The 27,253-nt window shown below is 43.7% G+C and overlaps 1 protein-coding gene across 1 annotated transcript in view; it reads left to right on the top strand.

Moving 5' to 3' along the window:
- Nucleotides 1-27,253, top strand: part of LOC126422203 (sodium/calcium exchanger 1-like) — a 332,770-nt gene that overhangs the window by 182,041 nt on the left and 123,476 nt on the right. Inside the window, exons 4-6 of the mRNA XM_050087242.1 lie at nucleotides 3,556-3,698; nucleotides 5,245-5,344; nucleotides 23,155-23,277. Coding sequence (XP_049943199.1) covers nucleotides 3,556-3,698; nucleotides 5,245-5,344; nucleotides 23,155-23,277 — 366 coding nt within the window. The remainder of the gene's footprint in view (nucleotides 1-3,555; nucleotides 3,699-5,244; nucleotides 5,345-23,154; nucleotides 23,278-27,253) is intronic.

The following is a 27,253-nucleotide window of genomic DNA, read 5'->3' on the forward strand; positions in this document are numbered from 1 at the left end:
GTTTGACTAGGTGCCCTACTGCAGACTCCTAACTAAGATACGAGCATATGGGATTGGTTCCCAAATATGTAAGTGGCTCGAAGACTTCTTAAGTAATAGAACCCAGTACGTTGTCCTCAATGGTGAGTGTTCATCGGAGGGGAGGGTATCGTCTGGAGTGCCCCAGCGAAGTGTGGTAGGTCCGCTGTTGTTTTCTATCTACATAAATTATCTTTTGGATAGGGTGGATAGCAATGTGCGGCTGTTTGCTGATGATGCTGTAGTGTACGGGAAGGTGTCGTCGTTGAGTGACTGTAGGAGGATACAAGATGACATGGACAGGATTTGTGATTGGTATAAAGAATGGCAGCTAACTCTAAATATAGATAAATGTAAATTAATGCAGATGAATAGGAAAAAGAATCCCGTAATGTTTCAATATTCCATTAGTAGTGTAGCGTTTGTGGTGTCACCGCCAGACACCACACTTGCTAGGTGGTAGTTTTAAATCGGCCGCGGTCCATTAGTGCATGTCGGACCCGCGTGTCGTCACTGTCAGGGATCGCAGACCGAGCGCCACCACAAGGCAGGTCTCGAGAGACTGACTAGCACTCCCCCAGCTGTACGGACGACGTAGCTAGAGACTACACTGACGAAGCCTCGCTCCTTTGCCGAGCAGATAGTTAGAATAGCCTTCAGCTAAGTCCATGGCTACGACCTAGCAAGGCGCCATTAGTAACATTGCATGTATCTATGGAGTCTCACTTATATCGTCAATAGCGATGTACCAAGGATGGATTAAAGTTAAGTATTCCAGAAGCTACGTACTTTTCTTTATAGCATTCATTACGTATCCTGGTACAGACCTATCTCTTGCCTGCGTGAACTAAACGCGTGCCTTTCGGCTACTTCCGTGGCGTGGCTATCTTGCTACGCCACAACAGCGTTTGACACAGCCACGTCGATTAAATATTTGGGCGTAACATTGCAGAGCGATATGAAGTGGGACAAGCACGTAATGCCAGTTGTGGGGAAGGCGAATAGTCGTCTTCGGTCCATTGGTAGAATTTTGGGAAGATGTGGTTCATCTGTAAAGGAGATCGCTCATAAAACGCTAATATGACCTATTCTTGAGCATTGCTCGAGCGTTTGGGATCCCTATCAGGTCGGACTGAGGGAGGACATAGAAATATTTCAGAGGCGGGCTGCTAGATTTGTTACTGGTAGGTTTGATCATCACGCGAGTGTTACGGAAATGCTTCAGGAACTCGGGTGGGAGTCTCTAGAGGAAAGGAGGCGTTCTTTTCCTGAATCGCTACGGAGGAAATTTAGAGAACCAGCATTTGAGGCTGACTGCAGTACAATTTTACTGCCGCCAACTTACATCTCGCGGAAAGACCACAAAGATAAGATAAGACAGATTAGGGCTCATACAGAAGCATATAGGCAGTCATTTTTCCCTCGGTCTGTTTGGGAGTGGAACAGGGAGAGAAGATGCTAGTTGTGGTACAAGGTACCCCCCGCCACGCACCGTATGGTGGATTGCGGAGTGTGTATGTAGATGTAGATGTAGGTGTTGCAGTTCTTCGACCTGTGGTAATACAGACTGTTCCAACATGTGCGGATAAACAGTCGAGGGTATTGACGCCTCTACAAAGAAAAACGATCTCACCACACGGTCATAAAACAGACCACACCACAGTTTTACTTTTGGATTGTCTCCCACTCTTTTCTTGCTAAAATGGGGGTTCTCAGAACCCCATATAATCATAGTGTATCATTTTACCTTCCCAGAAACATCAAAGTAAGCTTCGTCTGTGAACGTCACCTTTTATCAGATGACACCGAGAACTCGTCTTCTTCATGACACTTCCGGTTTCTTTGAACCAAGTGTATTACTGTCTGATGATCGGAAGTGGGACCTGGCTGTCACGTATGGTCTCTATTAGCCATTCCGCACACTGTGCTATCTGCAGGTGGGGGGGGGGGGGCAAGGGCGGAGGGGCCATTTTTGTCAGTAACTAACCAGCAAAGAAGATTTCAGGTATGTGTGAACATTCTGATGCAAGACACGCCTTCTTACCTACCCTCATTTTTTAAATATACGTGATCAACGTTGAAAAGATCATTTTAGAACACCCTGTAGATTTGTTTACTATTAAAAACGAAATTGATTGTCTCTGACATTAGATGTACAAGTGTTAATGTCAAATTACGCTTTAAGTGGTGGATTCCTTAGAGAAACGAACTATACCGGGCGGCTGGCCTTAGATTCTTCACGTGAATTTTCTCTGGTGTTTCGCCAGATATTTTCAGTTTGGTCACTTCAGTGTGTAGCCGGAGTCAGCCCAAACAAATACTGAACACCAAGTGCATCACGCGATGCCCGGTGTTGATGAAAAACAAACAAAATAATTTTTGACATGCCCATTCCAAAGAACAGTCACGAGTTATTCTAGTGCGATATTCGTGTTATCGATATATATTAATAGAGGCAGTGAAAGAAGAATAATAATCAGTATTCCAGCAGCAAATAAGCAGCACTGCTGCATAGCCGTAGTAGACGGTACAGGGCAGGGCGGCACCCCAGGCGCTACTGGAGTACTGATTTTTCTTCTCGTTCCTGTAAATACATATCGATAAAACGAATACCGCACTAGTGTAGCCTGGGACCGCTCTATCGAATGGATACACAAAATTTCGCTTTAGAACATTTTTCTGTAACTGGAAATAAACCGAAGCTTTCCACACTGGACGTTGCATGAATCCTTTGACTAGCAGTATTTCCTTGGGCTGACTGTATCTACACACACCTAAAAGAAAGTTGCAAATATCAGCCTAAATACCAAAGAAAATTCTCCTGGATCCTCTTTGGAAGGACGCCCTGTGTATGTCCTACATATAACGAAGCTATACCTTACTCGAGGGTGCTGCATACTCGAAGGTGCTGAATAGAATTGGGGAGCAAGACATTTGTGACACAACTTCAAGGAAAGAAGGGATCAGTTGAAAGGACACATTCTGAGACATCAAGGAATCACTAATTTAGTACTGGAGGGAAGTGTAGGAGGTAAAAATCGTAGAGGGAGACGAAGACATGAAGACAGTAAGCAGATTAAGGAGTGTGTAGGTTGCAGTAGTTAAAGACGCTCGTACGAGTAGCACGGAGAGCTACATAAAACCAGTCTTGGGACTGAAGACCACAACAACTACCTTACTCGAAGATTGAAGATCAGAAGAGTCCGCAACAGTCGCAAAAGAGGAAAAGATGATGGTGGAAGCAAACAGAAGTTGAGCTGGGGAGAAGGGACAAGGGGAGAATGAAATAGATAGCCGTAGTGATACGCAATACACATCACGACACCTTTTATTCTGAAAACTTTCAGGCCGGCCCCGCTACGTACTAAGTTAGGTAGAGTTTAAGAAGACAGCCCAGATTCCCATTCCAAAAGCAGCGTATCCGAGACAACTGGCCACGGAGGTACGGCGCGACGGCGGACCGTGGGGACTGGAGCGGCAGGTAAGTGGAGGCAGCTAGCAGCGCCTATCGCTCACCGCGCCCGCTTCCCTGTGCAGACGAAGCAGGCCTGGCCGCCGAGGCGGAGCTCAAGAAGCCGGAGGACCTCACGCCCGAGGAGAAGGTGGCGCTGCTCGGCCGCCCCAAGCTCGGCGAGGTCACCCGCACCCTCATACGCATCAAGGAGAGCAAGGAGTTCAAGGTGAGCCGGCCGGCCGGACTGACCGGTAATCTCGATTCGATCGAGGATAATACGAATAAAACAATATTTCCAGTTGCTCGCACTGCTGACAAAACGGATATGCAACCATCCTGTGAATCCCTTAGTACGCTACTGACAAATAGATATTGACAGATCTGGACATGCGTGCAGTATCCTACTGCTTTTGAAAAGCTGAGTACAGAAGCCGTTGACATTAATGTCATGTTTTTGTTAACAGGCCTAACAGATATCGTTTTATAAGGATGAAGGGAAGTATCCCGTAGCAAACATGCCATTAATCAATGCATGTTCTGTTATATCCACCTCTTTAATCCAAAACTGGAGAGACCATAAATGTCCGATTTTGAGTGACTTAAGTTTGTTGTTGCTGTTGTAATGTTACTTACTTTTGCCTCATTCCATTTAAAAAAATGGAAATATACTAGGTCTACAACTTTGCTTCCGCCGTTTTTTTCTCGAAGTTCGGGGCTTTATTGCGAAAAACTTACAAAAAAAATGTGGTTCATAGTATTGCCCATCGCTGGCCACCACATTCTCCCACTTGCGGATAGCATACGAATCCCGTGGCGGAAGAACTGGGCGTATTTTGTGGGGATCCATGAGTCGATTCAATTTTGCACTTGTTCGTATGATCGGAAGTGCTGGTCAGCCAGACTGTATGCCACTGATCGAAAAAGGTGGTAGTCAGAGAGAGAAACGTATGGAGAATACGGCGGGAGGGATAGGACTTCTCATTTCAACGTTTCCATGTATATTTTGACGCGGGTTGGGACATGGGGTCGAGCACTGACCTGCTGCAAAATTACCTTTACGTGTCTATCACTGTATTGTGGCCGTTTGTGTTTCATTGCTGGGCTTGAAGGCATCAATTGCTTTCGATAATGGTGTCCTGTGAGTGTCTTCGTCTGTTTCAGTAGCTACGAAAACCTTGTCTTCCACCGCCAGGCCGGTCTCCGACATGAAAATCGTCGTTCTTAAGGTGTTGAAAACATTCTCTGCACGTTCCTCCACTAATATTTGGTGTTACCCAGCATTTTAGGAACCACAGCCGCAGATTTCTTCATGTTAAAGCAGAAAATTAAAACTTCCCGCAAATGGCGAGAAATGGGTACTTAACTTGACGTACTTAGTAGAGATGCAGTCACAAATCGACTAATATTTTTGTGGTATTATGTTTACAGATGCCTAAGCTTATTGTATTACACCTATGACCAACCACCGGAACCCCACTTGCCGCTACTGCCGTCTTTTGCAAAACGGCGGAAGCAAAGTTGTAGACCTAATATCTTCAAAATATTGCAGAAAGTTGTTAGCTTGATTTGAGTTATGGAAAATGTCAGTTTACGGCTTTGATCAGTTACAGCAATGTTACTCATGTCATAAACATTAATCAAGGAACTACTGAACTCGTCTGTCGTGATGCCAACGCCACAGCGATTATTACTTCTGCTCAGATTGGAGATTGCGAGAGTATTCTGCTTAACGGTACAACTAGCGGGTATATAATGATTCGATTTTGTTTCAGAACACGGTCGACAAACTGGTGCAGAGGGCAAACGCTTCTTTGTTAATCGGCACGTCCTCCTGGAAAGAACAATTCATCGAGGCAATCACGGTCAGTCCGGGTAAGTACGCTTACAAGCTATTTTAAAAACATGCTAAGGATTTATTACATTATTAATTGAGCGACACGTGTCTGTATTTCTTGTAGTGTCATTTTGGTCATTTGGAACAAGAGACTAAAGCAGAACGCTACAAATACACTGCGTAACACAATGAAAGGGTCACTTTTTCGAAACCCCGTAACTGTCTCCTATGTTTGCGTGGTAGAGTAATGATGGTGTACGCGTACGTGGGAACCAGCCCGCATTCGCCGAGGCAGATGGAAAACCGCCTAAAAACCATCCACAGACTGGCCGGCTCGCCACACCTCGATACAAGTCCGTCGGACGGATTCGTGGCGGGGACCAGGCGCTCCTTCCCACTCCGGAAAGCCGTGCGTTAGACCGAAAGGCTAACCGGGCGGGCTTTATTTTAGATTAGTTTGCGCATATTTTGCAGTTTATAGAAAAAAAGCGCAAACTGTTCAAGAATCCCATCAGTGCAGCTGAAAATCTCGCAGTGACGCTAATTTTCTTCTCCAACACACAAATTTTTGGCTAAAATTATTTTAATATTTTTTTCTCTTCGTCACTGTTGTTATTGTTTAACAACTCGTAACGTTCTTACATATCTTGGAACGTTAAGTAATTCCTTATTTCTTACTAAGCACGAATATTTTCAGATGGTAACTGAACCCTTCCTGTTACATGCTGTCATATTTCTCCTTTAAGAGGAAGACACTGAAACGTTTGGAAAACAGCTATTTATTGACACTCTTGCATACTATTTAGGTAATAACTTCTGCGTGGTGCGGAATCACTGCGACAAAAGCCCTTATTTATTCCCACCGTCGACAGGCTTACAGCGATGAAGAGAGAGAGTACTTAATATAAATTTCGCAGTCGAAAACGCCAGTTCACATTGTGACGGGCAACAGGACGACGTTCTCGTCAACCTCAAACACTGCTGACACTCACAGGACGATTCGACCCTTCTCTTAGGACATGTGGGCCTGCAATCCCAATGAAATTGATCTCTCACCGCTTTGGAGTGTAGCGCAACCGCAACTTTTGTTCTGGTATACGGGGTGGAACCATGAGGGACCTTTCAAAACTATTCGCGAAATTTGAGCATAATTCGAAGCACCACGGAGTTTATGCTTTTCCAGACCTCCTGTGGTGTGATTGCGCGGGGATGGGGGGGGGGGGGGGGAGGACAACACTGATACACGCGTGAATAAAACGGCAGAAGATCCATGTAAGGCTCTCCAGTTCGCAATGCCTGTGACACCCACGCACATTTGTTGACCACTTGAAAAATGTCCTTGTACGGGGACAGCCGCCCATCGACTTTAAGGTGCCGGCTTATCAGGCAACCCTTTCAATACTCCCCTAGATTTCACATACGGACAGCAGACACTAGTCCAACGACTTAGTGCAATTCATTTGAGGTGTGTCGAAATGGTTGCCTGTCACACTGCCATATAGGAATCAGTAAATGGTTGTCTCTGTACAGGATCATCTTTGAACTACTTAACATGTGGCACTGAAGGTACTGGGAGAAGGGGGCGGGGGGGGGGGGGGAGAGAGAGGTTCTTCGAGTGACGCTAAGCCATTTCATACACGTGTCAGTGTAGTCAAAGTCCGCCAACCCACCCCCACCCCCCACCCTCCCACCCGAAATAAAAATCCGCCATCACGCTACAGAAGGTCTGAAAAAACATAAACATCGTTTACTGCTTCAGATCATTTTAATTGTGTTGCGCAGTGTAGTTTCATATCTCGACGTAAGAATTCACAGATTTTGGAAACATCGATTGCGTTCTCGATTTCGGGTTACTTTCTGCTTATTTCACATAAAAAACATTCATTCCCAATTTAAACGTCCAATATTCTATACTGTAACCATTTCTGATCAGCAGCGTTTCCATTGCATTACAACGTAACCGTATTCGTTCTTGCATTTTGTAATCTTCCTCTGAGGATAGACGACTATTATCCCAGGAAGACCGACTTTCAACGTTTCAAGTAACTGAATTAAGTGAAGAATGCACTACAAATCCCTGTATATAGCTCCAACAGATGTAGCGAACACTTCATACAGCACACCCAAAGTCATTTAAGCAATTATTATTCCCTCACTCCATGCGTACATGGAACGAGAAGAAACCATAATACGTGGTTCAATGGTAAGTACTGTCTGTCATGTACTTTACAGTGGTTCGCAGACTATAATGTAGATTCAGATGCTGTGATCTCCACTATCGAAGCGAACAGCTAGTATAAATAACTCCCATGGTCTTCCTGTTAGATAATGTGAGCGCAGAATACGAGTACTAGCGACGTCAACAGAAGTACAGACACATCCGCAATCTCTTCATTTCCGTGTTTAGTGACCACCCCAGCTTTCACTTCAAAGTGTCAATTCAACCCACTTGGAGAGAGGGTTCTTGACTAACCGGGAGCCTGTGTCGTTGCCGAGTAAACGGTTTCACGTTTTGCAGCTCGTAGCTGTGCGCCAGCCATCTGAATCTCAAAGATGCCTTCTCCTTACGCGATGGAAAATGCACATTTGGCATTTGTTTGGGATGTTGCGGCTTTCAAAACCGGAGTGCACAGCGACAGCGATAGTTTTCGATGTACAACGAAATACCCCTTCAATTCAAGCATAAGGGCCACTTGAAACTAAAATGAGTTATTTCATGGAAACATTCTACAGGGTGTCTCAAACTTTTTGGGTCGGCCTGAAACAGGTGACAGTGGGCCCACAACCGATTATATTGAGATAGGGCAGCAGTGGTCGAAAACTCATATTTATTGTGTTACGGACATACACAGCGTTCATCGCATAACAACAACGTAGCTCATAGTAATCGTTGAAAGCGACGACCGCCGGTCTCAGTGCATGTATTGCAACGGCGTATACTGTCCTGCTACACTATCCCAAAGACCCCGGGTGCCTGTTGTACACTGGAACAGGCAACGTCGCGGTATGAAATCCCCGTAGAAACGGATGATCTGTTTGCTACGTTGACGCCCGTCTCTTGGTGTAACAGACACCAGGCATCTTTCAGTGTTTGCGGTAGGACTGCGTGCGCCGTTGCCGCGCATGCATTGAGGCTGGCGATCGTCACTTTGAACAATTATTATGAGCTACCGTACGTTGTTGTTGTGCGGTGTATACTGTGTATGTCCATAACACAATAAGTATGCATTTTCGACCATTGATTCCCTGTCTCAATATAATCAGTTCTGGACCCTCAATCACCTGTTTCAATTTGACGAAAAGATTTAAGACCCCCTGTATTTGATGCAAACTATTTTCCATAACACACTAACGTTTATGAAAAGTACAACACCACGCAGGATACAAGTAACTGAAGCGAATTGTACAGAGGGCTTTGATGGTAAGGAAACAAATTTAGAGGAATGTTGAAAAAGTGTAAAAATGCCTATTTGATATCCAAGGAGCACAGAGACAAAAATTACCAAGCCAAACTTTTTTTTTTATTACTCTGCCAGCAAAATGCTCGAGTCTAAGAATAAACTGGTTAATTACGTACATGGGTGGCAATGGCGTGTGGTTGGCAAAACCGACTAAAATGTACACGCACATCATGAGCGGTGAGGACAGGAGTCTTCATTAATAAATTGCAGATTGCGAGATATGTACTCCGACACGGTCATTTATGATGTCGAGGTATGTATGACTGCAATCTGCGTTGCCAAATTAAGCTGTACCAGGCAAATGTCTTGCGATAAACTGTGTTGTACATGGTTATGGATTAGCAGACATCATATCGTAGACATGTGAAGTTGGTACCCCACTTTCAAGAAAAATACAATTATTCCAGGTTATTGATAGACATGCAGTTCTAGAGCTCTCCGTACAAACTTTGAATAACTCTGAAAAATTTCGCGAAAAAATTATGATCAAAGTAGATTAGATTAGATTAGTACATGTTCCATAGATCATGAATACGACACTTCGTAAAGATGTGGAACGTGTCGGGTTAATAAAAGGTGTCTACACAAGATATTACATTACACAAAATATTACATGACACTTAATATTTTTTTTGGCCGGAGGGTGGGGAAATGACCCACTTACTATATCGAAAAATTCATCTAATGAGTAGAGGGCGTTGCCACTCAGAAATTCTTTTCATTTCCTTTTAAATGCTATATGGCTATCTGTCAGACTTTTGATGCTGTTAGGTAAGTGACCAAAGACTTTTGAGGCAGCATAATTTACGCCCTTCTGAGCCAAAGTTGAATTTAACCTTGAGTAGTAAAGATCATCCTTTCTCCTAGTGTTGTAGCCATGTACACTGCTATTGCTTTTGAATTCGTTCGGATTGTTAATAACAAATTTCATAAGTGAATATATATATATATATATATATATATATATATATATATATATATATATATTTTGTGAGGCTACAGTGAAGTGTCTGCAGGGTGGTCTTGGATGAGTTCCAGCAATTATTATGATTACACACTTTTGTCCAATGAACACTCTTTTACTCAATGACGAGTTACCCCAGAATATGATGCCATACGAAGGCAGAGAATGAAAATAAGCGTGGTAAGCTAATTTACTGAGATGTATATCGCCAAAATTTGGAATGACCCTAATAGCATAAGTAGCTGAACTCAATCGTTTCAGCAGATTTTCAGTGTATTTTCTCCAGTTCAACTCATCATCACTGCATACACCTAGAAATTTTGAATATTCTACCTTAGCTACCGATTTCTGATCGAAGTCTATATTTATTGATGGTGTCATTCCATTTGCTGTGTGGAACTGTATATACTGTGTTTTGTCAAAGTTTAATGAAAGCCCATTTGCAGAGAACCACTTAATGATTTTCTGAAAAACATCGTTTACAATTTCATCAGTTAATTCTTGTCTGTTGGGTGTGATAGCTATACTTGTATCATCAGCAAAAGTACCAGCTTTGGATCTAGGTGAATATAGAATGGCAAGTCATTAATATATATTACGAATAGCAGAGGATCCAAGACCGAACCTTGCGGCACTCCAATCTTGATTGTTCCCCAGTTTGAGAAATCACCAGTTTTTTTTCAATTTATGTGAACTGCTTATTTCAACTTTCTGCACTCTTCCAGTTAGGTATGATTTAAACCACTTGAGCGCTATCCCATTCATACCACAGTACTTGAGCTTATGTAGACAGTTCCGAATAGCTCCCCACTAGTTCTACAGAAAACAGTTTATCTATCTTGCAACGATTTCCCATTAAATGGCTTACTTAAATTAGACAACGAAACACTATACAGGGTGGTCCATTGATCGTGACCGGGCCAAATATCTCACGAAATAAGCGTCAAACGAAAAAACTACAAAGATTGAAACTTGTCTGGCTTGAAGGGGGAAACCAGATGGCGCTATGGTTATCCCGCTAGATGGCGCTGCCATAGGTCAAACGGATATCAACTGCGTTTTTTATAATAGGAACCCCCATTGTTATTACATATTCGTGTAGTACGTAAATAAATATGAATGTTTTAGTTGGACCACTTTTTTCGCTTTGTGATAGATGGCACTGTAATAGTCACAAATATATGGCTCACAATTTTAGACGAACAGTTGGTAACAGGCAAGTTTTTTAAATTAAAATACAGAACGTAGGTACGTTTGAACATTTTATTTCGGTTGTTCCAATGTGATACATGTACCTTTGTGAACTTATCATTTCTGAGAAGGCATGCTGTTACAGCGTGATTACCTGTAAATAACACATTAATGCAATAAATGCTCAAAATGATGTCCATCAATCTCAATGCATCTAGCAATACGTGTAACGACATTCCTCTCAACAGCGAGTAGTTCGCCTTCCGTAATGTTCTCACATGCACTGACAATGCAGTGAAGCATGTCGTCAGGCGTTGTCGGTGGATCACGGTAGCAAATATTCTTCAACTTTCCCCACAGAAAGAAATACAGGGATGTCAGATCCGGTGAACGTGCGGGCCGTGGTATGGTGCTTCGACGACCAATCCACCTGTCATGAAATATGCTACTCAAAGACTAAAAGACTAAAAAATGAAATTCTGTATAAAAATTTACACTGAGGCCACAAAGTCATGGGATACCGATACACACTTATACAGCTGATGGTAGTATCGCGTACACAGGGTGTAAAAGGGTATTGCACTGGCAGAACTATCATTTGCAATTAAGTGATTCATGTGAAAAAGTTTACGACGTGATTATGGCCACACGACGGGAATTAACAGATTTTGAACGCAGGATGGTAGGTGGATCTAGAAGCATGGGACATAACTTTCCTTTCAATATTCTGTGATCCACAGTGTCAAGAGTGTGCTGAGAGTACCATATTTCTGTCATTACCTCTCATCACGGACAACGCAGCGCCCGACGGCCCTCACTTAACGACCGAGAGCAACGGCGTCTGTGTGGTGTCACCGCAAGGCACCACACTTGCTATGTTGTAGGCTTCAAATCGGCTGCGGTCCGTCAGTACACATCGGAGCCGTGAGTCGCCACTGTCGACGCTAGCAGACCAAGCGCTGCCACTCGGCTAGTCTTTACGAGACCAGCTAGCGCACTCGCCAGTTCTACAGCCGACTTCACAGATCTCATTTACAGAGACGCTAGTTAGCATAGCCTTCAACTCAGTCAGTAGCCACGACCTATCCGGGAGCCACATACAGTTTGTGCATTGACAATTGATCTATACGTGTGAAGCAATCAGAATTGTAAAGAAGTATTCGCAGTTCAGTCTATAACTGCACCTGTAAATATTATTGTACAAAGTCAGGATCGACGTTCACCGCTGATGCTGAATTAAAGCTAAGTATTTAATTGTATTCCTGTCTACCAGCTTTCTAATCACCTAAGATGTTCCAGATACATCCCGTCAAGTATAGTTCATTGATCCTCACGTCAGCCTACGTGATCAACGTGTGCAATTAATGGCCACACCTCGTGATCGGACTAAGAGTCTAATTGCGTGACTCAGCCGGTTCACCCTTTTTCCATGAGGCCCATAGTGCCGCCTCATACATAAGTCTGCGTAGAGATCTCAGTGCTAACAGACCAGCAACACTGCATGAAATAATAGCAGAAACCAATGTGGGACGTACAACGAATCCGAACCGGCAGCTGTGGACGAGTGGTTCTAGGCGCTTCAGTCTAAAACCGCGCGACCGCTACGATCGCAGGTTCGAATCCTGCCTCGGGCGTGGATGTGTGTGGCCGGTCGGTGTAGCCTAGCGGTTCTAGGCGCTTCAGTCTGGAACCGCGCGAACGCTACGGTCGCAGGTTCGAATCCTGCCTCGGGCATGGATGTGTGTGATGTCCTTAGGTTACTTAGGTTTAAGTAGTTCTAAGTTCTAGGGGACTGATGACCTCAGATGTTAAGTCCCATAGTGCTCAGAGCCATTTTTGAACGTATCCGTTGGGACAGTGCGACGAAATTTTGCATTAATGAGCTATGGCAGCAGAAAACCGACGCGAATGTCTTCGTGAACAACATGATATCACCTGCACCACCTCTCCCGGGCTCGTGACTACATCGGTTGGACCTAGATGACTGGAAAAACTGTAGCCTAATCAGATGAATCCGATTTCAGTTGGTAAGAGCTGGCTGTAGGGTTCGAGTGTGGTGCAGACCCCTAGAAGCCACGATACCAAGTTGTCAACAAGGTACTGTGCAAGCTGGTGGTGGCTCCATAATGGCGTGGGATGTGTTTACATGGAATGGACTGGGTCCTTTGGTCCAACTAAACCGATCATTGACTGGAAGTGATTAAGTTCGGCTATCTGGGACCATTTGCATTCATAGACTTGTTGTTCCAAAACAACGAAGTCACTTGGCTGCAATTGTTTTCGACTGGTTTGACGAATATTTTGGACATTCGAGCGAATGATTTTGCTACTCAGATTGCCCGACAGGAGTCCCATCGGACATAATTGATAGGTCAGTTCATGTACAAAATCCTGCACCGGCAATACTTTCGCAATTATAGACAGCTATAGAGGCAGCAATGCTCAATATTTCTGCAGGGGACTTCCAACGACTTGTTGCGTCCAAGCCACGCCGAAACGCTGCATTACATTGGGCAAAAGGAGGTCCGAAACAATATTAGGAGGATGACTTTTGTTAGCTCAGTGCATAATCTTACATAAAGCTGGGTTCATATATGTAACTAATGAGATGCTACAGCTGTAGAGGCACCGAGACCTAACGTTCAATCGGGACGCCACAAATTCTACGTATCTGCACAGCTTTCAACATGGCCTCAACTGAAATCATATGGGCGGGTGTCAATGATATAGTGTAGGTTGTAGCATTAGAACGGTGACAAGAGTTACATACAAGGAAGATGAAACCCAGATGTTGGACATGGAAATAAATTCCGCACATGGCTTATCAGCAACCAAAAAGGTATCAGAAATAACACGCGAAGACGAAAATGATGTCTGCCATAGCAAACGAACCAACAGCTGGCATGTAAATATCATCTGCAGACACGCCACTCTTTCAAGATTTTGAATCTTACTGTATTCGTTTTTTAGTTTAATGGCTGCCTTATCAAACTCAGGACTACTTCCCGCACATAACCAAAAATTTATTCAGTGCTCGACCTCACAAATTTCTAGTTTATACGACTCGTTTTTTTTTCATCACGTATTAAGTTTATTTATTTATTCATCCAAAAACCTTTGAGGATTGTGGCATACATCATTGGTTTGCCAATACACACATCACTTTCCCACATAAAATCAAACATAGATTGTTCTTGTTCCAGAAGCTGAGAAAGTGTACCTACTGACCACTGTTTTGACTTTTCAATAATAAAATGAAAACATACGCTACTGAAATCGAATGGAGTACAGCAGCGATCACTCCACGATAACTGTCCCAGAATGCTCGTGTTTCAAAATACAGCCACCAGGCAGCGGTAGTGGAATGAAAGTGGCGTAACAAAGTACAATCAATTTCAATTTCATGTGGCATGACAAAAGTTACGTCTCGTTGCGCCACTGAAGTCTGTGTTACCTGCAATATTCCTAGATTCATCGCTTAAATTTATTTTTAGAATGACAGCACTGCCCTACAACTGGAGTCACGAACGATGACGGTCGAGTTTAGACTTGCTCTGCGTACCTACTTCACGCACTCTTCGACAGACAATGAGCGTTCAGTAGAATCCTGGGCTTTTTGCTGTGAATGTCGTAGCCAATGCGAGCGTTAAACGTGATTGTAGCGAGCATTTTCATTCGGTTTGTTGTGATTTGTTATCGCGATGACAACTGCGGGTCCGGGGGTTAGAATAGGCCCGAGGTATTTCTGCCTGTCGTAAGAGGTGATTAAAATTAGTCCCTCGCCCTCAAGGGGGTAGTTTGCGCCTGCGTCCGGAGACGGACGGTTTCACGACTTATATTTGTGGTCATTTTGGTTTTTCGCTTATTCTGGTTTCTTCCTTCATTTGTTTGGTTCCTTTCTTTGTCCTTCTCCCTCTCACTGCCTTCTTCTCCTTGCCTTCTACTCCTTGCCTTCTACTCCTTGCCTTCTACCCCTTGCATTCTTCTCCTTGCCTTCTTGTCCACCCTCTGGTCTCCGCCTCGGCGTTTGAGACAGTCTGTCCTTTCTCTCCCTCTCTCCCTTTTTTTCTATTCTTCTTTCCTCCCTGTGCGTGCCTGAAGGCCGACCCACGCGTTCGCACGCGTAGCCGGTGACGGGGTTACGCGTAATTCCCCGCCCTGGGTAGACAAGTAAGACACGCACGTACCCCCTGGTAAGGACCAGGCCCAGGGAGGGGTGATTGCCTGAGCTGACACCTTCCGACCATGCCGATTGGTCCCTCCGTCCGTTTCTCGGGAGGTTTGATCTGAGGTGTAAACATTCACCTAAGGCGAGAGTGCCCTCTGAGAGGGTCCCCACAAGGAAGGAGCGCGCCATCGGAGACGCTGGCAATCATGGGGGATTCCTCCGCAACGGATTTCTCTTCTTCTTCTCCCTCGACTTCTGCCCAAAAACGGAAACTTGACCAGCCACCAGTGACGAAAGTACTACCGCCTGCCCCAAAGTTCCTCGTAGTTTCTAGATCTAGAGGAGAGTAAGGATTTTTCATCTGTCAACCCTTTCGTTATTCAGATGGGCGTAGATGCCATAGCCGGATCTGTCAAGTCTTGTACCAGGATGCGTAACGGTACCTTGTTGTTAGAAACTGAGAGCACCTTTCAGGCACAAAAACTGCTTCGGGCCACACTCCTGTACACGTTCCCTGTCCAGGTGGAGGCTCACCGCACTTTGAATTCGTCGCGTGGTGTGGTATATACTAGATCACTCGACGGATTGACTGACGAGGAGGTTCTGTCTTTCCTCGCTGAGCAGGGCGTGACGGCTGTCCATAGGGTCATGAAAAAGGTCAACAATGCCTTGTACCGACCCGGACACTTTTCTTGACCTTTGATAGTGTTCAGCTGCTGTCGCGCATCAAAGCGGGCTATGAGGTTATTTCTGTTCGCCCCTATATCGCGACACCTACGCGCTGCTACCAGTGTCAGCGTTTTAATCACACTCGCCAGTCTTGTTCCAATGCGACTAAATGTGTCACTTGTGGCAGGGATGCCCATGAGGGTGACTGCCCACCTCCGTCTCCTCGTTGCGTGAACTGTCAGGGTGACCATGCAGCGTCCTCCCGCGACTGTCCCATCTACAAGGATGAACGCTGTATACAGGAAATTCGTGTCAAAGAGAAAGTGTCCACCTCGGCTGCTTGCAAGCTATTTGCTAGTAGGAAGCCCACGCTGCTCCCAGCGGGAAATACAGTACTGTCCTCGCCTCTCCTCGGACTACCAGGGAGGTGTCGAAGCAGACATGCGATCTGACCTTTAGCACTACGGTCCGTCCGTTCGGCCAGTGCTAAGATCGCCCGGTCAACGTCTCCTCTTCCTCCCGTCACCCCTAAGAACAAGCACCTTCATCAGCTTCTGCCAAGACTAAGACCCAGAAGTCAGATGCACGGGTCTTCAAGAAGGAACCGTCCCGTGCAGACTTCCTACGTACCTCGAACTCCCAGCCATCGACCAGTACTTCCACTAACCGAGCTTCCAAGAAGGCTCATAGGAAGCAAAGTGCTCCTTCTCCGCCACGGCGCGTTTCTTCTCCTGCGCCACCCAGCGGTTGCCGCCCCACGCCGTCATCAGTTTCGCCTGGCCGCACCGCTGGAAGCCGAACATCTGGCCGTTCACCGGCGGAGGAAGCTCACCCTCCCAGCCATCTTAACAAGATGGCCGACGAACCTATTGAACGAATGGACGATGACTCTCCGCCTATTGATAGCGGCGGCAGTGCTCGCTCGAAGCCAGGCCCTCAGCGGCCTTCGAGGTGACCCCTTCTTGCTTCTCCTTTTTCTTTTTCTTCTCACGATGCCACTTCTTCATTGGAATATTCGCGGCATTCGCTCCAACCGAGAGGACTTAAAGTTGCTGCTACGCTTGCACTGTCCGCTAGTCGTAGCTCTCCAGGAAACGAAGCTACGCCCATGCGATCAAATTGACTTGGCACACTATGCCTCTGTGCGTTTTGACCTACCCCCTGTGGCAGGTATTCCGGCTCATGGAGGGGTTATGTTGCTGGTCCGGGATGATATTTACTACGATCCCATCCATCGACCTGCAGGCTGTTGCCGTCCGAATTACTCTCCCCACTTTTACATTTTCTATTTGTACCGTTTACATTCCATCGTCGTCTGCCGTTACCAGGGCAGACATGATGAAATTTATTGCTCAGCTACCTGCACCATTTTTGTTGACTGGAGACTTCAATGCCCACCATCTCCTTTGGCTCTCTCCAGCATCCTGCCCGAGAGGCTCCCTGTTAGCAGACCTTTTCAACCACTTCAATCTTGTCTGCCTCGATACTGGCGCCCCTACTTTTCTTTCGGATACAACTCACACCTATTCCCATTTAGACCTCTCTATATGTACAACCCAACTTGCACGCCGGTTTGAGTGGTACGCACTTTCTGATACGTATTCAAGCGACCACTTCCCTTGTATTATCCATCTCCTGCATCATACCCCCTCTCTGTGCTCAAGTAGTTGGAACATCTCCAAAGCAGACTGGGGGCTCTTCTCTTCCAGGGCGACCTTACAGGATCAAACCTTCGCAAGCTGCGATAGTCAGGTCGCACACCTCACGGAAGTCATTCTCATAGCTGCTGAACATTCCATCCCTCACACTACTTCTTCTCCACGTCGCGTACCGGTCCCCTGGTGGACCGCAGCATGTAGAGACGCTTTACGTGCTCGTCGATGTGCTTTACGCACCTTTAAACGCCACCCTACGATGGCGAATTGTATCAATTATAAACGATTACGTGCTGTCGTCGTGTTATTAAAGAAAGCAAGAAAGCCAGCTGGGCTGCTTTCACGAGCTCCTTCAACAGTTTTACTCCTTCTGTTGTCTGGGGTAGCCTGCGCCGGCTATCTGGCACTAATGTCCACTCACCAGTTTCTGGCTTGACGGTCGCGAATGACGTCCTTGTGGCCCCTGAGGATGTCTCCAATGCATTCGGCCGCTTTTTCGCAGAGGTTTCGAGCTCCGCTCATTTCCACCCTGCCTTCCTCCCCCGAAAACAGGCAGAGGAGGCAAGGCCATCTAACTTCCGCTCCTTAAATCGTGAAAGTTATAATGCCCCATTCACCATGCGGGAACTCGAAAACGCACTTGCCCGGTCACGGTCCTCCGCTCCAGGGCCTGATTCTATTCATATTCAGATGCTGAAGAACCTTTCTCCTGCGGGTAAAGGTTTTCTTCTTCGTACTTATAATCGCATCTGGATTGAGGGTCATGTTCCCACATGCTGGCGCGAATCTATTGTTGTGCCGATTCCTAAGCCGGGAAAGGACAAACACTTGCCTTCCAGTCATCGACCGATCTCCCTTACCAGCTGTGTCTGTAAGGTGATGGAACGAATGGTTAACTCTCGTTTGGTTTGGCTGCTCGATTCTCGACGCCTACTTACCAATGTACAATGTGGATTTCGTAGGCGCCGCTCTACTGTTGACCATCTGGTTACCTTGTCGACCTTCATTATGAATAACTTCTTGCGGAAGCGCCCGACCGCGGCTGTGTTCTTTGATTTGGAGAAGGCTTACGACACCTGTTGGAGGGGGGACATTCTCCGCACAATGCATACATGGGGCCTTCGCGGTCGCCTCCCTCTTTTTATTCGTGCCTTTTTAATGGGTCGATAGTTCAGGATACGCGTGAGTTCTGTCCTGTCCGACGCCTTTCGCCAGGAGAATGGGGTGACGCAGGGCTCAGTTTTGAGCGTCGCTCTCTTCGCCATAGCGATCAGTCCAATAATGGATTGCCTCCCAGCTGATGTATCGGGCTCCCTTTTCGTGGACGATTTACCATCTATTGCAGCGCGCAGCGTACATGTTTCCTGGAGCACTGTCTTCAGCGTTGTCTTGACCGTCTTTACTCCTGGAGTGTCGCCAATGGCTTCCGTTTTTCTGCCGGGAAGACGGTCTGTATTAACTTCTGGCGCTACAAAGAGTTTCTCCCACCGTCCTTACGACTCGGTCCCGTTGCTCCCTCATTCGTGGAGACAACAAAATTTTTAGGTCTTACATTTGACAGGAAACTTAGCTGGTCTCCACATGTGTCATATTTGGCTGCCCGTTGTACCCGTTCTTTAAATGTCCTCCGTGTTCTCAGCGGTATGTCGTGGGGAGCGGATCGAACCGTCCTACTTCGCCTATATCGGTCGATCGTCCGCTCAAAGCTGGATGATGGGAGCTTCGTATACTCCTCTGCACGGCCGTCCTTCTTACGCCGCCTCAACTCTATACAACATCGGGGTTTACGTCTTGCGATCGGAGCGTTCTATACTAGTCCCGTCGAGAGTCTTCATGCTGAAGCCGGTGAATTGCCACTAACCTACCGGCGCGATATACTGCTTTGTCGGTATGCCTGTCGGCTATTGTCAATGCGCGACCACCCGTCTTATCGTTCCTTTTTTGACGACTCTCTCGACCGCCAATACGGGTTGTATGTATCTGCCCTGCTACCCCCTGGAGTTCGCTTTCGTCGCCTCCTTCAGCACCTTGATTTTTCACTCCCTGCAACCTTTCGAGTGGGCGAGAGCCAAACGCTACCTTGGCTCCAGGCTCAGGTTCGCGTTCACCTTGACCTCAGCTCGCCCCCAAAGGAGGTTACCCCAGCTTCGGTATACCGCTCCTGATTTGTCGAACTTCGTTCGAAGTTCATTAATATGATCTTCATTTATACAGATGGCTCTAAGACCAATGACGGTGTCGGGTGTTCTTTTATTGTCGAGGCACACAGTTTCAAACACCGGCTCCATGGCCATTGTTCGGTCTTCACAGCTGAGCTATTTGCCCTCTACCAGGCTGTTCTTTACATCTGCCGCCACCGACATTCTGCTTATGTCATCTGCTCTGATTCCCTGAGCGCCATCCAGAGCCTCAGTGATCCGTATCCGGTTCACCCTTTCGTGCATCGGATCCAACGCTCTCTTCAGCAGCTGGTGGACGACAGTTCTCCGGTTACCTTTATGTGGGTTCCTGGCCATGTCGGTATCCCTGGGAACGAAGCTGCAGATGCCGCGGCCAAGGCTGCTGTCCTCCAGCCTCGGACAGCTTCTTGTTGTGTCCCTTCATCCGATTGTAGCAGGATCATTTGTCAGCGCATTTTATCGCTGTGGCATGCCGATTGGGCTACACTTACGGACAACAAGGTTCGGGCCTTGAAACCTCTTCCCACGGCTTGGACGACCTCTTCACGCCCTTCTCGGCGGGAGGAGGTCGTATTGGCCCGGTTACGAATTGGACACTGACGGTTCAGTCATCGCCATCTGCTGACGGCTGCGCCGGCGCCGTTCTGCCCGTGTGGGCAATTGCTGACGGTACGCCACATTTTAACGTCCTGTCCGAATTTTAATACACTGCGCGTTGATCTTGGCCTGTCATGTACTCTGGATGCCATTTTAGCGGATGACCCAGGAGCAGCTGCTAGCGTTCTTCGTTTTATCCACTTGACAAACCTGTCTAAGGACATTTGATTATGCTGTTTTTTTTTAATCCTATGCCTGTTAATATGTCTTTTATAGTGTTGTCCCTTTTAGTTGCTGTTTTAACCTTGTGCCTCCCAGTGCATTCCTAACTTAGTCTGGACGCTAATGACCATTGTAGTTGTGCGCCCTAAAACCACAAAAAACAAAAAAACAAACAAATCGTGATGATGGTGGTAAGCGACAAATTGTACATAAGCAGGCGAGATACATAATTTGCAAGATACACGCTTTGTTCAATCGGAAGTCATGTTGTATGCGCGTACCGCAACTGTTGCTTGGAACCGACAATAATGCAGTCACCTTCCGTGCATTAACTTGAGTGAATTGCTATCGTTCGTGAATCGGACTTTAGTATTCTGCCAAAGAATTGCAGTCTCCCATTTGCTTCACCCGCTACTCAGCTTATGTGATCATTCCCTTTCATATCACTCCAAATTGTTACACCCAGGTATTTGTATGAAATGACCGATTTCAGCTGTGGCTCACTGATGTAATAGTCATAGGATACCAGTTTTTTTGTTTCGTTAAGTGACCATTGTACATTTCTGAACATTTAAAGGAAGGTGATAATCTTGGCACCACTTTGAAATCGTTGAAATCTTATCAAGATTGGACTAAATATTTGAGCAACTTCTTCCAGGCAGACAGCTGTGAACAGGCTGAGGTTACTACTATTGTCTGCAAGGTCATTAATATACAATACGAACCGCAAGGGCCCCAACACACTTCCCAGGGGCATATCAGAAGCTACATCTAGATCCTGTCGATGACTTGATGATTTGCTGCGTTCCTCGCCCCCCCCCCCCCCCCAAAATAGTCACAAATTTCGCTTGATACCACATATGATGCTACTATCGATAATAAGCGTAGATGTGGCATTAAGTTAAATGCTTTTCGGAAAACTAGAAATACTGCATTTACCTGTCTGCCTTTGTCGACAGTTTTCAGCGTGTCATGTAAGAAAAGTGCGGGTTGGGTTTCATTATCGATGATTTCGGAATCTTTTGTGGTTAGCATGGAGGAAGTCTTTCTGCTTGAGGTACCTCATCATATTTGAGCTCAGAATATGTTCTAAGAGTCTATAAAAAATAGATGTCAAAGACACTGGACGGCAGTTTTGTGGACCGTTTCTGCCATAAATGGATGTGACTGCACTTTTCTCCAAACTACTGGGCAAAGCGCTTTGTTCAGCAGAGGCTAACTTATCCGAAAATTCAGTATAGAATCTGATAGGAATTCCATCAGATCCGGGAGCTTTGTCTAATTTTAGTGATTTCGGTTGTTTCTCAAAGCCACCGAAACTGAAATCTATTTCACTCATGTTTTCAGTGGTATGAATTGAACTGCGAAAATTCGCCTGAGTTTTTCTTTGCAAAGGAACATTTGAAAACTAAATTAAGCATTTCTGCTTTTGCCTTGCTGCCCTCAGTTTCGATTCCTGTTTTGCCCATAGGTGCCTCGGCACTAACGCTGGAGCTATTTACAGACTGTGCATACGGTCAGAGTTTCATTGAGTTTCGTGAAAGATCTTTCGAAAGTATTCTGCTAGGGTATCAGTAGTCATTAAAGGCTTTAGGCATTGCTCTCATGACAGCCAAATGTTTCATTTGGGATTTTTCTATGAATAGCTCTGTGCTTTATTTTGCACTTATTATACAGTGGTACATGTTTAGAAGTTTCTTTGGCACAGACAATTCTACCCATCACAAACTGTTCTACTGGTTATATATCTATACAGTACCAGGTCAGAAATTCTTTTAAACTTGAGCCATAGTTATGTCTAGAAGCTCCCACCCTGAACTAAAAGTTTCAATTTCCCCATAGTGACATAACACTACTGCTTCTTATCTGATTTACAAAACATGTAAATCTTCCTACTAGCTTTAGTTGCCCTTTGTTCTTTGTTCATCATCGTTGCTACATCTGCCTCATGATCACTGATAGATCCGATGTGGTCATCCTGAAAAAGGTCAAGTCTGTTTATTGGCATTAGATGTAATGTATTTCCATCGTGTGTGGGGTTTCGAACCTTGTGTTAAGGCATTCAGTAATATTTCACAATATGTCTTGTCACATCCACGACAAACAAAACTGTAATTATCCCAATTGAATCACTTATTTCTAAAAGGGAACCACTCATGATTGATAAATTATTCAGGAGAAAGAAAAAACATTCCAAATAATTTGTTTCATAATTTAATCGCAAATTTCTTCCTGTTATGTGAAACAATTCATTTTTTGGACTATGTGAAACTAATATTAATAATATTTTTCTGCTCACCGTTTCGAGAAAATGTTGAGCCACAGACAGGCACAGAGAAAAGACTGATATACATTTAAAGTTTTGGCCAAAATGCCTTCTTCTGAAGTAGAAAACTCACACATAATCACACAAGCGCAATTCACACACACACATGACCACTGTCTCTGGCCGTTGTGGCCTGCTGTCTATTTCTGTTTACTTTTCTGTACTCGCACTCGCACAGAGTGTTGTTACTTTGACATTACATACTACTCCATGTTGCATCACAGCATCTACTCCACCAACATCTTGTACTTGCTCCACTATCAGCTAGTTAGTTTATTGATGAAAGACAATGACATGTATTAATATTATAGTATATTGTAGTTAAACATACAGTTTTAATTGACATCATGAGGAAACTTGATGATATATTACCATGTCTTTGCCCTGCTCTCTACATAATTTTCCTTTTTTGTAGGGGATGATGGTGGAGGAGGTGAAGGAGATGAAGATGATGAAAAACTGCCATCATGTGGAGATTACATTATGCACTTCCTCACTCTCTTCTGGAAGCTATTATTTGCCTTTGTTCCACCAACAGGTAAATCCTCCCATTTCTCCAAGTATTTTGTCTTGGTATCGATATTTTTAAGACAAAGCATTTAACAGGGTTTTTTCAGTTAATATCTGAATTATGAAGTTCAACTTATAATAAGAACGAAATTTAAAATGAAGAAAATAACTAGCAAAATTCTATGCTTCCAAATAACTAGACAATATTTTGACCCAATCAGGTTTTTAATGTGATTTGATGAAAGTTTATTAATTACTGGCAGTAAGAGTGTTATTAGATATTATTTGTCTTGTCATTGTTATTAATTACAATTATTTAACAGTGTTGTTAATGCTAGTAATAATAACACAGCTCACTTAAATATTTTTATTACTGCTGTCATTCAAATAAGTAATTTTGTAGGAGCCTGATTTTGTGTCCTTGTAGCACTTCAATTTTGGTTTGTATTTTTGTTTCTACATTGCATTTTAGCTATAATGTTGTTTTCTAGTTTCCTAATGCTAGAATGGGGAAACAGAAGTGCAGTGCTGGCAAATTCAGCAGTTAACATGATTTTCCTTGTTTTAAGCAAATTTTTTGAGCTGAGTCCACTCTATGGCACAAGTTATTGGCTGTATTTGTAAATGCACATGCAATATACTTTGTCTGATTTACAGTGTTTTCTATTAATGATACATTTAATCATTTTCAGGCATTAGGTTCTCTAGAATGTATATGGGAGTCACCCTGGAAATCAGGAGAGTAGTAAAGCATTTTCCTCCTTTCCAAATACTTACAACATTTTCAAAACATAGCTTTCTTTTAAGCTGCAAGTACTGGCACAACAATTCAAATGTGTACAAATGTGTATCATTTGGAAAATTGTTTGATGACAGCTCTTACACAAATGGTGCTGTGAACTCAATACAATAGCCATAAATAATTTCATTGGTATTTTTGTAGGAGAAAGCTGTCATATGGAACCATATTTGGGTTGTGTGGTGATGTGGAAGTCTCTGTGTTCATGTTTTCACTGTCCTTTGGTTGGTTCCTTCTTCATATGTGTCTGTATCCCACAAGGCACTTATAGAGTGCAACAAAGGGTACTTTAGATACTTCTGTGATTTCCCTGTTTCCTGTTTCATTCACAAATGGTTTGTAGGAAGCGCAAATAGTCTCAGTAAGTCTTCATACAGGCTCTAACTGCTAGGATTTTTCCATCATAGTCATTTTGTTGTATTTGAATGCAAACAATAATATATTGCTTAATTTTCTTTGAAACATACAACTTTTAAATTTTAACAGTAAGCTTTTCTGTAATGCACAATGCCTCTCTTGTAGTGACTGCCATCGGATTTTATTAAGCACAAATGTTGTGTTTTGGCTCTTGCTAAACAACTTGTGACAAAACATCCACTTTCTCTTTGAAACCTTTCTATGTCTTTCACAAATCTGTAACTACCGAATCACAAGTTGTCTTTTCTATTCATCATAATCTTGCTAGGCACATACATTTCCAAACATATTGTCAGTACTAAACAATGATATTTCACATTTTCATTGCAAAGGTGATATTTGATGTTGATTGCTCAGATAATCTGCAGCCTGATTCTTGTTGTACTTGTTAGCAAATATAAGAAAGAATGAAAATCAGCATCTACTATTGCATCAATACTCAGCAAGTCACCTGATAGCGTGTGGTGGAGGGATTTCCCTACATTGATTGAGACATGTAGTAATTGCTGAAGACACGCACTGTTCCTTCCCCATGCTTTTTCTATCCACACTTGAGCTCTGTTTCTAAGATCCTTGTTGTTGATGAGGTACCAAACTTTAATTTTGATTCCTTTATTCTGAACAAAAAAAAAAAGTATTCTTTGGTGTTATCTGTTATTGTCTGCTTCCATAACTGAGTGGTCAGTGATGCTGATTGCCATGTGGTGGACCAGGTTCTACACTCTACACTGCCAGGGATTTTTGCTTGTTGGAAGGATTGGTACAGGGATCACTCAGCCTCATGAGGCACACTGAGGAGCTACTTTATCTGTTAATTGTAGTTCCAAGAACAAAAGATCAGATGATGACTGAGATGGCTATGCGCTGACCACATACCCCTCCACATTGCATCTGTTGACACCATTGGCAGAGATGACACAGCAGTTAGTAGGGCCCAATTGGCATGTCTAGGGCCATAATGTGAAACTTTGCCTTATCTTACCTATTCTCTGTTCTTGGGTATTACAAAATGACACTGATGCACAGTGAAACCCAGTAAAAAAAGAATTAAAAGTTTCAACCCTCTGAATACAACAAGTAAATATGGAAATAGAAATCCTTCTACAACTTCTACCAGTTCCAATAGTTCCAGTGTTGAAACTTGTTATAATATATTATGTTGGATGCTGTGAATCTGTGATTTCCTTTGAAGTATAGCAATGGATCAAAAGCCAATTAGTCTCCAAAAATTTTGAGTGGTTCTCATATTGTCATTTCAATTGAAGCATAGACATCTGAGCTACACAGTTTTTAAAATACTCATTCTTTTCCAGGACACAATGTTGGTAAACTTATCGTAATAAGTATATATATTTAACAGTAAACAATACTTTCTTAAATCTTATTTTTAGAATGCCAATTTGCCTTGTGAAAATTATTCTGGGGCTTTACAGTAACATTAATTACCGCTTTGTATTCACAATTTGTTTTTTTTTTTTTTTTTTTTTTTTTTACTTCAAAATTTTAATGAAATTTTTAGAAAATACCTGCATTAGCTTACCTTCTAGGAGTATTAATGGAGCAAGTTTTTGAAATGTAGCTACTGTAAATGCTAACATGTATTTTGGAGGATAACTTCCATGCTGTTATTTCCAAAAGTAAGCAATAGCATTATATCAAAAGCTCCATGATGCTACATGTAAAGAAAATCACATCATACCACCAGTCTCACTGTAGCAACAACTTACTTGACTTATGGTATTGCAGTCAGTTTTGTGATGACAAGCAGCATAGTCAGAGAATGAAATGCTTATGTTTTTGTGCACAACCGCTGTACAGGGTGAGAGTAGCACTGAGTTAATGTGAACCGTACCTGATGGGATTAGACAGTGAGGCTTCTCCCACCTGATGAGATTTGCAGGACATGAAGATTGAATTAATTAATCAATGCCCTACTTCTCAGATTTCAGAAACCAAGTCAAAAGCTTTCTCGGAACCTTTTAATTTCATGTAAACTGGTAATATACATTCATTGTTCTTGATTGATTGTGGTTTACCACTTATAAAGCCAACATGTTCCTACACCCATGATTATGATTGTCTGTATCGTTAGTGATAATTTTAATGATTTCTCCTATATCACAGAAAAGTAAAACAACTGTAGCATAGTTGCAGTTTTGGGAATTGTATGTCTTCACAGACATTTTACAAGTATCTTTTGTATTATTTCTCCTCTAGCTTTAATAATTTCTATTGAAACCCTCTCATCTACAGGCACCTTTCCCTTTTTCGTAGCTCATCTGGCATTATCACCAGAATGTCATACACCTCATCTGATATAATTTTCAGAATGTCATTATTTTCATTATCAACTAGCTGCATTTCTTATTTATTTCTTGAACTGTACAAGCTTTTAAAAAAATCTTGTGAATGCATGGAAAATTTTGTCTGTTGTTAGTTATTATGCTACCTAAACCCTCCTGTTTCATCTTACTCATACTTTTTGTAGTTCTTTGTCTTACCAAGTTTTCATAATTTTTGTTTTAGTTGTGTATGTCCATAATTTACTACATTCGTCTGCACATTCTTTGTAACTGGCCATTTTGCTTTGTTAATTAAGCATGACTATAAATATCTTGAGAGAAATTAAACATTGTTTTTGTGGCAAAAAATAATCAAATAATTATAAAATTATGAGACAGGTTTGCTGACCAGTAGGCGTCCTTGCCTTCAGGAAGCAAAATTTCAGTATCTCTGATAGACAAAAATAAACATACAAATGCTATGCTATTGTTTAGCTATCCTAGCT

The sequence above is a fragment of the Schistocerca serialis genome, chromosome 1 (genome assembly GCF_023864345.2).
Source record: "Schistocerca serialis cubense isolate TAMUIC-IGC-003099 chromosome 1, iqSchSeri2.2, whole genome shotgun sequence".
NCBI classification, from domain to species: Eukaryota; Metazoa; Arthropoda; class Insecta; order Orthoptera; family Acrididae; genus Schistocerca; species Schistocerca serialis.